Raw genomic sequence first — 15,914 nt, 5'->3', positions numbered from 1 at the left:
GAGACCGTAGAAACTGGTACCATTAAAGCAATCGCAGCAAAACCAAACATCTGTGACGCTGTTGACACAAAGCAAGATGATTTTCAACCAGCAAGACAACTACAAAAGCTAGTAAAGTTTCCAACTTCCACCAAGTACTACAGGATTGTCAACAATTGCCAGGTAATAAATTAAGTAATGAAAAGAAACTGAATTCTGAAACCCACTGGTCAACTAAGATGCTGTACTGCCAGAGAAAAGTCTAACATGAGTTTACAAGATTGTCGAGATTTTCCACACTCACCCAGACAGCATATAATGCATCCTGAGTGTTTGTTGGCAGGTTGTAATTAACTATTCAAATGAGAAAGCAAAGCTCATTGATTGAATTTTTTGTCAGACTACAAGGTCTCTTTACTACCTTGAGTAGACAAACAATGTATTCATACAATCGTTCACAGTTTCACTTTTCATTAGACTTTATGTCTCTTGTAAAATGGCACCTTTGCTATCTCATCATCAACTTCATAGCAAGCTTGCTGATATGGTTATTTTTGTTTTTGCTGATTGGTTGTTGGCTTCTTCCAGAATTCTTAGATATCCTGTTGCCACTTTATACATTGATGATTGATGGGACTGCAAGCAAAGAATCCACCAGCAAGAATTATTCCCGAGCTGAGAAATGGAATGACCCAGGAAAGAGAATCCACAGCCTGCTTTCAGCTGCTTTGGAGGAATTAGGAAATGTTGCTGGAGTCACCACTGGGCCTCAACCCTTCAGAAGGTTCAGGAGATGGCAGCTTTTTTAATAAAGCCAGTGTGGGGTATTTAAGATGAAAGAACAGTACTTGTGGCATTACATTGTCTGGGAATATACAGACTGTTTTCTCACAGAAAATCATGTGTTTAAATGAGGCAATGTTGACTGCAATTAAAGAACAAGAATTATTAAGGTCAGGGGTTTGTTCAACTCCATTCTGATTCCAGTTCACCTCTCACATCCTCATTGCCCACAGCACTCACAACACTGTCCTGCAATAATTGCTTTGCATTTCACAGATGTCTTTTCTCCTCTTGCTTGCAGTCACCACTATTATAGCCCTTTATTTGTCGCATTGCACATGCAGAATTATCAGCTGACAGATACATTCTCTGCACATCTCACAATATCGGACTTTCGTGTGGAAAGCTGCACACCAGAGAAGGTCTTTACCAGATGCAGGAGAGCCATTCTGCACAGTCGTCTTCTCTTAAAGAGAGATTCCTGGCCAAATGGGAAGGAACAGCGCAGTTGCTGTAGCTGCTGCTACCACTATAGGACAGATTTTCTTTATACGGGATTTCTTTCTATGTATTGGTTTGTGCCTACTGACTTCTCCCACAAAGTCTGTGCGATAAACTGCAGCTGCTTCCAACCCCAACCTGTTTCTCTCTGTTGTCCCTCAACATGGCATATTAATTCACGTATCTCACTTACATTTCACTGCTGTGGATCTTGATGCCCCTCAGCCCACAGAAGAAGAAAAGACCAGTATTTCCAAAGTTGATCTGACTCTTGCAAGCACCAGGTCAGATATTCAACCTACATGCCATTTAGAGGCCAGATTGGTGGACATGGTGCAAGTGGTGACTTTATAGGCTGTCTTCACAAGACCTCAGACAAAGGACTGGGACAACACAATTGCCAAATCAAAGGAGGGTGACATTTCAAATTGATTCTACTGAGAAGCAGAATTTTTGAGGTCCCAGGCGAATGAAGAATACTGGTAAACATACTCCAAGAAATGTGGGGTGCACTGTGCAACCTGCCAGAGAACTTGCAAACAATATCAGCATGAGGAATGCCATCTCCACAACTGAGCTCTTGTTCAGAGCTTGATCTGAGGCCATTTCATCCAACATTAACTCTGAGAGTGTCGGCACTTTTTCACTGCATTCTAATACTCTCAGAATTCGTGGAAACTCAGGTGAAAAACACAAGTCAAATTCTTGAACTTTATACTCAGCCTTCCCTCAATTGAGGAATTCCCTGGTTGATAGTTGTATAGAGACATAATGGATTTTAATGGAGAGGCAAACTGGAATAATGATGCCAATAAAAGGAGCAAATCGAGAAGGAACAAGGTGAAAGCTCTTTTTTTGGCAACGTGGTAGTGTGCCAACCCCCTGAATCAAGAGGCCTAGGTTCAAGTCCCACCTGCTTCGATAATGCGTAATAATATTCTGAACAGGTTGATTAGGAAAATAGTCTAAAATAAAACCAAAGATCAAGAAACTATTGGAGTGACACATGGACATTCCATGAAGCTCTAGAAATAAAGTGAAACTTTTTAATAGATTTCAATCTACTACTGTAATTAATCAAACGCTCAACTGAGTGTTACTTCAAAGGTGAATTGATGAATCTCTTTTGAAGTGAATAAAACCAACTGACTGCACTAGAATTAAGAGTCCTAATGATGTCCATTGTCAAAAAAAACCTGTCTGATTCACTAATGTAATTTAGGGGAGGAAACTGCCATCCTTACCTGGTCTGGTCTACATGTAACTCCAGGCCCAAAGCAATGTGGTTGACTCTTAACTGCCCTCTAGATAATTAAGGATGGACAATAAATGCTGACCTAGTCAACGATACCTACATCCCGTGGATGAATACAAAAAAAATTAACAAATTAGTTTAGTGTTAGACCTAGGTGTTAATTGGTCTGAATGTCAGTGTGGGACTTTAATATTTATGGATGAATCTTTGACAATTTCCTCTTTCCTTAACATGGATTATTGACTTCCTTTTGTTCATTTGCAGAGAAAAAAGAGACGGAGAAACCTCAGAGTAAGTTGGCATTTTTCTTTTTTTTTAAATTACAAGAAAGTCAGTTTTTTAAACCAAAGCTGGAAATTTTGAATACAGCATGACTGTCTTCCTGTGCATTAAAAAAATGCAATGTTTATCCTTAAATTTCTGAAAAACGTCCATCGCTGTATCAGTGGTAAGCAGATAATAAGTAAACAATTTAGAGGAATGCCTTAGAACTGGAATATATGATCAAAGAAAATAAATGATGTGTATTTGCACTGGCCACTTTCACCTGGGCTGGGCGAGTGAACCAGAGAACTCCTCATTGCTTGTAACAATCATACTACCAGATGTAAATGAAGGTAAAGTTAGTGAAGAATTCTAACTTCAATATTTAAGTGTTTCATGCAACAGTCAATGCAATCTCAGGGACATCGGAATGAATAGCTGCACAGTTTTGATACTTGTTACATGGAACTGGTGGCTATAGGTAAGGCTATCACTGCATTCAACACATCTGCCTCAGGCCAGATTATGCAATAATATTAAAGTTACCTCAGTAAACACTGACATCAACTCCCCCCGCCCCCCAAACATATTTGAGGAACATGGCATGATATTCCAATGTCAAAGTTAGCATTTCCTTCACAGATGCTGCCAGGGCTGCTGAGCTTTTCCAGCAACTTTGTTTTTGTTACCCAAGATAACAAAGTGTGAAGCTGGATGAACACAGCAGGCCAAGCAGCATCTTAGGAGCACAAAAGCTGACGTTTCGGGCCTAGACCCTTCATCAGAGGGTCAGCTTTTGTGCTCCTGAGATGCTGCTTGGCCTGCTGTGTTCATCCAGCTTCACAATTTGTTCTCCTGGATTCTCCAGCATCTGCAGTTCCCATTATCTCTGATCACATTGTTTTTGTTACCCGTTATGTTCTCCAAAGACATCACTGATCACTGGTCAGAATACCAGCACTTTCATCTCCCTTCTCATTAAATGTTGTTGCGCAAGTGTCAGAAATTGTCAATGAGAGGGATGCTACTTGCTAAGGGATGTAGTATTGGCCAACCAGCAGTATTTTCAGGCTACACTTGCAGGCCTATAAAAACACCAAGAAGCATCTTGCAGCATTTACAAGAAATTGGTGGAGCTGCAGTTTTCCTATACCACCTCTCCTTTTACTATTCACATTTTTATTCTGATTCAGAGATAACAAAGTGTAGAACTGGATGAACACAGCAGGCCAAGCAGTATCAGAGGAGCAGAAAAACTGACGTTTCAGGTCTGGACCCTTCTTCAGAAATGGGGGACGGGAAGGGGACTCTGAAATAAATAGAGAGAGGGGGAGGTGATGATGGAAGGTGGATTGAGGAGCAGATAAGGTGGAGAAAAGACATACAGATCAAGGAGGCAGGGATGGACCCAGTAAAGGTGACTGTAGGTAGGGAGTTGGGATGGTGGTTGGTCAGTTGGGAGGGTGGGGCGAGTAAGTGGGAGGGAAGAAGGACAGGTCAAGGGGACAGCAATGAGGTCATTAGGTAGGAAATGGGTTTGGGGGTTGGTCAGTGGGGTGGGAGAAGCAGATAGATGGGAGAAAAGACTGACAGGTCAAGGAGGAGGGGGCAAGCTAGGCTGGTCTTGGGATGAGGTCGGGGGTGGGGAGATTGTGAAACTTGTGAAGTCCACATTGAGACCATTGGGCTGCAGGGTCCCCAAGCAAAATATGAGATGCTTTTCCTTCAACCTTCAGGTGGCATCATTGTGGCACTGGAGGAGGCCGAGGATGGGCGTGCTGTCTAAGGAGTGGGAGGGGAATTGAAGTGGTTCGCAACTGAGCGTAGGTGTTCCACAAAGCAGCTTCCAAGCGTCTGCTTGCGTTCCCTGATGTAGAGGAGGCCACATCGGGAACAGCAAATGCAATACACCACATTAGCCGTTTTGCAGGTGAACATCTGTTTAATGTAGAAGGTTTTCTTGGGGCCTGGGACGGGGGTGAGGTGGAGGTGGAGGTGTAGGGGCAGGGGCAGCACTTCCTGCGATTTTGCAAAGAAAAGTGCCAGGGGTGGTGGGCTAGTGGGGAGTGTGGAGCAGATGAGGGAGTCACAGAATGAGCGGTCCCTCTGGAAGGCGGACAAGGGTGGAGAGGGAAAAATGTCCTTGGTAGTGGGGTCAGATTGCAGGTGGTGAAAGTGTCAGAAGATGATGCATTGAATCCGGAGGTTGGTGGAGTGATACGTGAGGACGAGGGGAATTCTGTCTTTATTGTTATTACAGGGAGGGGGTATGAGGGATGAGTTGCGGCAAATGTGAGAGATGCGGATGAGGGTGTTTTTGACCACTGTGGAGGGGAAATTGTGGTCCTTGAAAAATGACGACACCAGAGATGTTTGAGAGTGGAATGCCTTGTCTAAGGAGCAGACATGGTGGAGGCAAAGGAATTGGGAATAGGGAATGGCATTTTTGCAGGAAGCTGGGTGGGAAGAGGTGTATTCTAGGTAGCTGTGGGCTACCTAGTGGTGGGCTTGAAATAGACATCAGTTTCCAGGTGGTTGCCAGAGATGGAAACAGACAGGTCCAGGAAGGAGAAACAGGTATCAGAGATGGCCCAGGTAAACTTAAGGTTGGGGTGGAAGGCGTTGGGGAAGTGGAGAAACTGTTTGAGCTCCTCATGGGAGCATGAGGCGGTACCGATACAGTCATTGATATAACGGAGGACGAGGTGGGGCATGGGGCCAGAGTAGCTGTAGAAGAGGGACTCTTCCACATATCCTACAAAGAGGCAGGCATCGCTTAGGCCCATGTGGGTACCCATGGCCACCTCCATTGTCTGCAGGAAGTGGCGCCAACTCTCTGTCGCTTCCTCCTACCGCCCCCTTGATCATGACCCCCCCCCCCGACCACAAAAACATCATCTCCCAAACCATCCACGACCTCATCACCTCAGGTGACCTCCCACCCACAGCCTCCAACCTCATCGTTCCCCAACCCCACACCACCTGTTTCTATCTCTTTTCAAAAATCCATAAACCTGACTGCCCTGGTCAACCCATTGTTGCTGCCTGTTCCTGCCCCGCTGAACTTATCTGACTCCATTTTCTCCCCCTTGGTCCAGGAACTCCCCACCTATGTCTGTGACAACACCGACACCCTCCACCTCCTCCAAAACTTCCAATTGCCTGGCCCCCAACACCTCATCTTTACCATGGCGCCCAGTCTCTATGTTCTTGCATTCCCCATGCAGATGGCCTAAAGGCCCTCCTCTTCTTCCTCTTCTGCAGGCCCGACCAGTCCCCCTCCACTGACACTCTTATCCGTCTAACCAAATCAGTCCTTACCCTTAACAACTTCTCCTTCAACTGTTCCCACTTCCTACAGACAAAACGGGTGGCCATGGGTACCCGCGTGTGCCCAAGATATGCCTGTCTCTTTGTAGGATACATAGAACAATCCCTCTTCCGCAGCTACTCAGGCCCCATCCCCAACCTCTTCCTCCGTTATATCAATGACTGTATTGGCACTGCCTCGTGCTCCCATGGGGAGTTCAAACAGTTCATCCGCTTTACTAACACCTTCCACCCCAACCTTAAGTTCACCTGGACAATCTCTGACCCCTCTCTCTCCTTCCTGGACCGCTCTGTTTCTATCTCTGGCAACCACCTGAAAACTGATATCTATTTCAAGCCTACTAACTCCCTCAGCTACCTAGAATATCCTCCTCTTACCCATCTTCCTGCAAGAATGCCATTCCCTATTCCCAATTCCTTTGCCTCTGCTCCCAAGATGAGGCATTCCACTCCCGGACTTCTCAGATGTCCTCATTTTTCAAGGACCACAATTTCCCCTCCACAGTGGTTGAAAAAGCCTTCGACTGCATCTCTCACACTTCCTGCAACTCATCTTCATACCCCCTCCCTATAATAACAGCAAAGACAGAATTCCCCTTGTCCTCACGTATCACTCCACCAACCTCCAGATTCAATACATCATCCTCGGCCATTTCCACCACTTGCAATCTGACCTCACTACCAAGGACATTTTTGCCTCCCCACCCTTATCAGCCTTTCAGATGGACCGGTCACCCTGTGACTCCCTCATCTGCTCCCCACTCCCCACTAGCCCAACATCCCCAGCACTTCTCCCTGCAATCGCAGGAAGTGCTACACCTGCCCCTACACCTCCACCATACCCCCATCCCAGGCCCCAAGAAAACCTTTCACATTAAACGGATGTTTACCTACACATCCACTAATGTGATATATTGTATTTGCTGTTCCCGATGTGGCCTTCTCTACATTGGGTAAACCAAGAGGAGGCTTGGAGACCACTTTGTGGAACATCTACGCTCGGCTTGTGACAAACGACTGCACCTCCCAGTCGTGAACCACTTCAACTCCCCCTCCCACTCCTTGGATGACATGTCCATCCTAAACCTCCTCCAGTGCCACAATGATGCCACCCGAAGGTTGAAGGGAAAGCATCTCATATTTTGCTTGGGGACCCTGCAGCCCAATGGTCTCAATGTGGACTTCACAAGTTTCACAATCTCCCCACCCCTGACCTTATCCCAAGACCAGCCTAGCTCGTCCCACCTCCTTGACCTGTCTGTCTTTTCTCCCACCTATCTGCTCCTCCCACCTCACTGACCAACCCCCAACCCCACTCCTTACCTACTAGCCTCATTCCTGCCCCCTTGACCTGTCCATCTTCCTTCCCACCTACCCGCTCCTCCCTCCCAACTGACCAACCTCCATCAGAACTCTGTATCTACACTCACCTTTATTAGGTCTATCCCTGCCTCCTTGACCTGTCCGTCTTCTCTCCACCTATCTGCTCCTCAATCCACCTCCCATCATTGCCTCCCCCCTCTCTCTATTTATTTCAGAGCCCCTTTCCCCTGCCCCCTTTCGGAAGAAGGGTCTAGGCCCAAAACGTCAGCTTTCTTGCTCCTTTGACTCTGCTTGGGCTGCTGTGTTCATCCAGCTCTACACGTTGTTATCTCAGATTCTCCAGCAATGGCAGTTCCAACTGTTTCTTAACTCTAATTCAGTTCATTTAAGATGTATGTACCCTTTGTGGAACAATTCAACTTTCTCCCCAAGCTTTTTCTTTCTCAGAGAAGTTTTCTGTTGGCTGTTAGATACTCTTTTAAATTTTGATTACAGTGAAGGCAATATATATTGTATTTAAGTGGTCAAATTGATGCCTATTTTGGAATGAGTAGGATTCAGGAAAAGAAATGACAAAAATGAAATGGTATTAGTCCTGAGCAGTACAGACATCCCAGACTTCATTTATTTTGTTTGTTTATCGTCGTTGTGTTGTGAACAAGGAAATTGAGATGAACCTTCTCAGTGAGATTCAAGTGCTAATAATTTTGTACCAGAGTTCACTTTGACTCCACTTCCTTGTGGGATGCACCATTCTGTGAAGCCAACAGCTAATTTTTTTTCAGATGATGCAAGTTAAATGCATAACACAGTGATTTCACGTCTGAATGCAGCAGTTGTTCATACACAATGCAAACAGATTGTGGGTGTTGCAAAGTTGCATTTGTTAATAAGCCAAGGGTTTCAATTGTAAGCTATAGCTTAACTAGATGCTCTGTTGGAGTATCAGTCTGCATGTAAAGCAATAAAAGAGCTCTACAGTTCATGTATCAAGTAGAGTACTAACCAAGATGATAGTAACCATATTGAACACTTGAGGTATTTGCCTGGTAAGTATCTTTTTTTTTGTTTGGCAGTTTATTTAAATTGAGCCAAACATCCTGTTCCCAATTCCTGTACATGGTGTTAACCAATGCTGACACTTCCTGTTCTAGAGAGGGCAGGATAGCTTGGAATAAGAATTACTCTGATGATGGATTACTCTAGAAGATAGGAAAAGAAATGGTTAATTTGCAAACAGCAGTGACCAGCAATGAAATCAATAATCTGTTCTCGTACATGTTGGTGGAGGGCAAAATGTTGCACAATACCTGGTACAAGCTCTCCTGCTCTTCTTTGAATCTTCACATCCAAATGAGCAAAAGCTTCAGACCCCAGTTTAATATAAAGGGGGACAATTTCAATGCCCTAACTGATCTCTAGCCAGTCTTGCAGGCTTTACAGGAACACTCGTATCCAACACTACGTTTTATATTTTCCACTTCCTGCCCCCACCTCCCTTTGGAAAGCACTGGGATTCGGCATTGCTGTTTCTCCAACCTTAAAACTTGAACAAGCTCTTAGACCTCTGGAAACGCTGGATTCCTGCTTTACTTATTACAAGTGCACTAAATCATTGCAAGTGAGGTATAGGTTCAAAATATTTTTTATTTCTATCACGTGCCTTCTATGTTTTACTGTTTTAGCATACAACTTGTTCATCACCATTCGATTCAAGATAATACCAGTGAACTTAGAGATTTGGCTAAAAGCAGGGATGGCATCCGGCCTCTCTCCACTCTCCCTATGTTTAATGCAAGAACTGGAGAAAGAGCACCACCACCTCTGCCTTTCAACTATGACACTTCCCGTGTACCTCTTGTATTGGACCAACAGTAAGTTCCCCTTTCCCATTTGCAAAATTGTCATAGTATAGGAGAAAATTGAGCAAAAAATTGTGAGTGCTCAGTGACTTTCAATTCTCTGTTGAATATATTGTACATTTACTGCTTATTGTTGCTTCATGTTGAGAAAACTATGTTTGATGCTTACTAATTGAACGCTGCAACTTCAATTTTGCATCAAAAAATCTGAAATCAAATAAACTTATTATTGTAGTTAATTACTCACCTGCAATGTCAGCTTAGTCTCATGGTAAATGAAATTGTTAAGATTGCTGCGAGTAAATGCTTGCTTTCCCTGTTGCTAATGTTGTTCAGAGACAGTTACAAAAGCATTGTCATTGTACAGGAATTTAAAATATTTTTAAAAACTTAATTCAGAAAAGTTCCAGACTGTGTGACAAATATAGAAATTGGAGTGGGTGCTAGATTGATATTGCAAGGACCCAAAACAACCACACCTTGCATTTCTATCATACCTGTAACATTACAAAATGTCCCAAAATACTTAATGTCACTGACAAAGAGTTAGTTTTTAAGAACTGTTGTAAAAACAGGAAAGAAATGTAAAGGTGGAGAAGTTTTGTGAGGAAATTCTACAGTTTCAGGTGTTTGTATTTAAAAGTAGTCAATACGGTGGAGAGATTAAAATAAGTGAAGCAGAAAAGGCCAGAACTGGAAGAAGACGGAGCTGTAAACTCTCATTGCTGCATAATCACCAAATGAAGATAGTTCTTATTTCATCCAATTTGACTTCAAAAACAGTTATAAAATGTTATTGCAGGGACGTGGAATAGCACTGTATGACCATTTTTTTAAAAAAAGTGTCTGTAAAACTCTTATCTAGATAGCTTTCAGTGCTAAATATTAAGATTTAACATAAAACATTTAAAGTAAATGAGTGGACTATGCTACATATCATATTACAAAGAACAAAGCTCTGATGTTTCAGGTACAAGATTTTATTAAGCTGTAAAATAAATCCTGTAGCACAATTTGCTCACTTCACTAACTACTTTCCATTTTATCAACATCTGCTGTAATTGGCTTTCAAGCATTCGTTAAACAGTGTACTACCTCTTAATGACACAAGTACCTAATGAAATGGTATAAAATATTGAATAATGAAATTCACTTAATTGTACAGAAGAAACTGAAGAGACTCTTTGTTCTCTCCTCCATAATGAGATCTTGCTCCAGACTGAGTTGAAAGAAATAATATTATTTAGTCTCTTAGAACTTGAGCATTATTTTTTAAATAATGTGCTGGTGATGTGTCAGCCTTTACATCCCAATGCCTAACTGATAGTATCAAATGGTTGGTTCCTTCTACTGTTCAGAGGCTAAGAACTGACCGCACTTAAACAGCTTGTGCTTGCAAACCTCAGAACCTAGTGTCCAACATTAGATGTGATGGTTAGATTAAACAACACATGCCAAGCAATCCCAATTGAGTTTAGAACTGCATGCACAACCAAGTTAAGATTACCAATTGGACTCACTGTGCAGATCAATCACATGTGCTAGAATCTGCGCAGGTCCTTTGCAAATGAAAAGGAAATGAAATGAAATTGAAAATATGGCAGGTGGGGCACCCTGGCAAAACCGTGTTTCTAAAATAAGCTCCATAACACGGTACTGGATGGCTTTAAATATTATTTATTCTGACATTTATAGCTTTAAAGCATTATACATTTCATGACAACATTATGATACATTCAAATTTCATATTTACAAGATTTACAAGTAAAAACAATGTAAATGAAAAGAATAAAAGATAATTATTTAAAAATTCAAACTACAATTATAGATCTGCTTCGTTTACAATGAATCCTTCAATACTGGTCACATTATCCTGCTCAGAAAAAAAATTACACGTTTATTTCTTTTATGACATGAGATCAATAAAAAAGACAACATTTGATAACATAATCAAAATGTAAAAAAGGTATGTTCATAAATATTGCAACATAAATACATAAAAGAAAGTTTACATAGTCTATTTTTGCCACGTTTTCCTGAGCAGCCATAGGAATGAGCAACTCAACAATTTGAACAATCTTTGAAAATGATCTGAATATAGGTACAGAACCCCCCCGCCCCACCCCCACCCCATATGTAAAGCCAAACTCATTTCAGGCAGCTGACAGGGACATCTAATAAATCCCTTACCCATTTGGCATCCATCTGTTTTTGACAGGATTTCCCACACAGCATGTTCCAATAGAAAACTCGTCAATGAAACTATGATTTCATGCTCAAACATAGCAGAATAAAAAGGAATTTCTAACCCAGGTTATCCTGGAAGGTAACTACAAATGCTGGATTAAAATTCACCAGGGGATTAAAAGAATTTTTCACTTTTTTGTATAGGAATTTGCCTAGATTATTAATTACTAGATTTAGCAGATAAGTACATATTAAATTTGCACATTTTAGCTATTGTCATTTATTCATGATTGAAAACATTTTGTTTTCATAGGGAGCCTTATAGTGACCCCTATCCAAGGTGAGTTTGCCATCAAGTTGTAAATTAACAAGCTTAATTAAATGATATTAAATGCTTTTAAACATTATTGAGCTAGCTGGTGATTTAAATACAAATCCAAACTGATATGGCCAACTAACGAACATAATAGCAATCTGCTTGTAGCAGAACTTTCACACCATCTACAGTTCAATGCATGATACTGCTACAGTAAGTAAATTATCTAACAGCCATAATTATTTCTTTATGGATTTTGTCTTTTGCAGAAACCAGCCAAAAACACAACAGCAAGAAACTGGTAGGTATTTCAACATCATAAGAATATAATAGTATGTAACTTCTAAAGTATAGAAAAATTGCAATATTATTTAAACATTTTGTTAACATGGGCATTAGGAATATAGGACCAGAAACAAACCATGCAGTTGCTCCAATCTAATCAACAATTTAATTAAATCATTGCTGTTCTGTTTTTTAACTAACTCTCTGTGTATTCTTTAGCTCCTGATCTCTTAACACCATTACCTAATTTAAAAAAAGCAGTCTTCATTTTGACATTTACAACTGATATATCCTCAATTGCTACAAGACTTCTGTTACCAGTTTTCTATGATGATGTGCATTCTGACATGCTCCTGACCTGCTTAATGCTGATTTTGATGTTACGTTCCTTGCTCTGATCTACCCTTCCAGAAGAAGTAGCTTCTTTTTATCTACCCTATTACATTATGTTATCATCTTAAACACTTTAATTGAATCTCCCTGTTAGTCCCCCACACTCATCCAGGAATGTTGCTGTGTGTCATTACTCTCCTGTTGATGGTGGACAGGTGTCAGGGAATCAGAAGGTGAGCTACTTGGCACATACTTCCCAATCTCAGACTGGTTTTTGCAGCCACAGTATTTATGTTGTCTAGTCACTGATATCCCCCAGGATGTCGATGGTGGAGGATTCAGCGTTGGTAATGCCGGTAAATGTAAATTACAGGAAATTAAAGTAAAGGGATAGTCAGAGTAAAGAGACACAGTAAGGAAGGCGATGCCAGAGAGATACCCCTGCCTAACTCATTTCATGATTTTCAATTTGACCAGGGTTGAAGTGTTTGACTATCAGGAGAGGCTGTATAGGCTGGGGCTTTTTTCTCCTGGAGTTTTGGAGGCTGAGGGGTGATCTTATAGAAGTTTATAAAATCATGAGGGGCATGGATGGGGTAAATAGCCAAGGTATTTTTCCCTGGGATGGGGGTGTCCAAAACTAGAAAGCATAGGTTTAAAGGTGAGTGGGGAAAGATTTAAAAAGGGACATAAGGGGCAACACTTCATGTTGGGGGTGTTGCATGTGTGGAATGAGCCTCCAGAGGAAGTGGTGGAGGCTGGTACAATTACAACATTTAAAAGGCATCTGGGTGGGTACTTCAACAGGAAGAGTTTAGAGAGATATGGGCCAAATGCTTGAAAACGGTACTAGATTTATTTAGGATATCTGGTCGGCATGGACGAGTTAGACTGAAGGGTCTATTTCCGTGCTGTATATCTCTATGACTCTAAATGGGTCATTCTCACATCGGGAGACTGTGGCCACTGGGACCCACAAACATCAGTACTTGGGTCTTAGCTGTTCACAATCTTTATCAATGGTTTAGATAATGGAGACCAACTATACTATTACCGATGTTTTTGATATTACAAAGCTCAGCAGGACTGCGTGTTGTGATGAAAGTTTAAAACATTTTCAGGAGGATTTAGACAGGTTTAGTGATTGACCAAGACATGGCCAATTTTACTTCGTGAATAGTGAATGTTTGAAATTATGAACCCAAGAGGCTTGTGGATTTTACACATATCTAAAATGGATATTGATACATTTTTGATTATTAATGGCATAAATAGTTCTGGAGATAGTGCGCATAAAACAAATTGATTTGTTCATTCAGCCACGATCAGATTAAATAGCCAAAAAGGCTGCATGGGTTAAATGGCCTATTTGTATCCCTATGTTCCAATGTGGTAGGTAATATATTTATTATCAGTGCTGACCTCGATGTCTGCCACATATTTTCATTATAAAGGAACTACTCTTTCATGGATGTTAAAACTTAGAAGTGTGTTTCTTTTTAAATAGGTACGTAAAGGCATAAAGAAAAGGCTGTGGACTGGATACTAATCACGCCAATACAAAATACACCCCTTCTATAATGAAAATGAGAAAGACGCCATGATGGAAATGCATGTGCACTTAGATTTATGCCATTGATTTCTAACGATCATAAGCTATGTGTTCTGTCATGCCTGCTGACATCTGTAGCGCTTCATTCTATGTGAGTTAAGTAACTAATTAAGCAAACTTGGTATTGTTACAAGGAAATTGCAATGCACAATTTCAGCAAGTTAATGTGTTATGAGCATAACACCTTTGTGAAAATACCAAAGAACATTAATAAGTGTTTTACCAGATTTGTATGGAAATATCAGTCCGTGGGCTTTTAAGCTTTATGTTAAACTACACAGAATGACCCGAATGAAGTGATCTAGTTACAAGGCAATGATGCACCAAAAAAGTAAAGATTTAATGGTTTATAGATAGTATCTGAGTCTTCATGTGGAATTAATGCTTAATTGAAATATTGTTTTCGGCAATGTAGGCTTTATAGGCGCTTTATGAATTTCATTTCTTTCCCCTAGTTGTACAGAGTACATTTTGTGGATTGGGTATTGGAGCACATTTAATCCCATTAAAACAATGGAACAAAATATCAGATGCCATGGGTACCTGGTAGCCAATCCAATACAATCCATTTTGCACGACTGCCCAAGACAAATATCAAACTACATACTTCTACAGAGAGTCAGTCACCTTGTGCTAAGTTTACTAGTGGCTTCAAGATGAAAGATGCAATGAATGACACACTGAAAATGATTTTCAACAGAGTACTGTGAAACAGAAAATAAATTTTGCAAAATATATTTGTATCTTACATTTGAGATGGAGCTCCGAATTCTTGTTTTGTATTTAAATTAAATACATAGGAATCTTCTATGTAATACAAAACCCATCACACTCAAGTATATAACACAACTTTCCATTATCTGAATTCATTGTTTACACATTGCATGTGTTTGCTTCAAGAAGTACTTCTTTAACCTTGTTCCATGATATATGATGCTACAGCGATATCAGTTAGCTCTGTATTCTAAGTCAATGGGAAGAGAATACAGATTAAAGACGCATATTTGCCAGTAATTTCAGAGTTCTCCTCATTTTAGAGAATAAGTGCTTTGTCTGTTTTTACACCATTTTAAAGAGAAACTTCACTGTTCATAGAAGGCTGGCCCTTCATTGACAACGGCTCTTGGATTATCAGGGATGAAGGATGAAGTCTATTCAATGCCAAAGCCTGGAACACATGCAGTAATGCATTATAAATCTGAGACACAACAAATAATGTAAATTATGTAAGCAGTAAATAATGTGACCTGACTGCAGTTAGAACGGATGCTTTAGAATTCTCCCTTTGTCCATTCTCTTAACACTCACATTTAGGTGGTCTGATGCATTACATCAGTTCCACTATTGACAGTTGCTTGACACCAGCCACATCCTCTTCCATGGATGTGAATTATTTCTATACCTCCATTCCACATCAGGATGAATTGAGGTTCTTCATGTCTTCCTTGGAAGGAGCCCTTAACAGTTCCCATCCACCATCACCCTTCTTTGCCTGGTTGAACATGTTCCAACTTTGAGCAATTTCTCTTTCAATTGCCTCACTTTCTCCAGTTCCAAAATCACATGACACCAGGTTATAGTCCAACAGGTTTATTTTAAGACACAAACATTTGGAGTCTTGCTCTCTGAAAGCTTGTGTCTTCAAATAAACCTATTGGACTATAGCCTGGTATCATGTGATTTTTGACATTGTCTGCCCAACACCAATTCCAGAATCTCCACATCATCACTTTCTCCAAGTAAAAGATATGGCTATGAACATCTGCATGGTAACAGTATGCCTGTCTCTTTGTGGGAAAAGCAGAACACATTTCAGACCTACTTGGGTTCCCTCCCTCAAATCTTTCTCCAGTATATTGATGAATCACCAATGCTGTTTCCTGT

General features: G+C 41.1%; 1 protein-coding gene across 1 annotated transcript in view; it reads left to right on the top strand.

The window, feature by feature from the left end:
• The window catches only part of LOC125466330 (epsilon-sarcoglycan-like), a 51,467-nt gene extending 36,423 nt beyond the window's left edge, over positions 1-15,044 (top strand). Inside the window, exons 8-12 of the mRNA XM_048560691.1 lie at positions 2,783-2,809; positions 9,121-9,309; positions 11,798-11,824; positions 12,070-12,101; positions 13,926-15,044. Of these exons, the coding sequence (XP_048416648.1) occupies positions 2,783-2,809; positions 9,121-9,309; positions 11,798-11,824; positions 12,070-12,101; positions 13,926-13,933 (283 nt within the window). The 3' untranslated portion in view covers positions 13,934-15,044. The remainder of the gene's footprint in view (positions 1-2,782; positions 2,810-9,120; positions 9,310-11,797; positions 11,825-12,069; positions 12,102-13,925) is intronic.
• The last annotated feature ends 870 nt before the right edge of the window (positions 15,045-15,914 follow it).

Source organism: Stegostoma tigrinum, chromosome 31 (genome assembly GCF_030684315.1).
Source record: "Stegostoma tigrinum isolate sSteTig4 chromosome 31, sSteTig4.hap1, whole genome shotgun sequence".
NCBI lineage: Eukaryota > Metazoa > Chordata > Chondrichthyes > Orectolobiformes > Stegostomatidae > Stegostoma > Stegostoma tigrinum.
The sequence above is the reverse complement of the archived record's forward strand: the minus strand, read 5'-3'. Positions and strand labels throughout refer to the sequence as shown.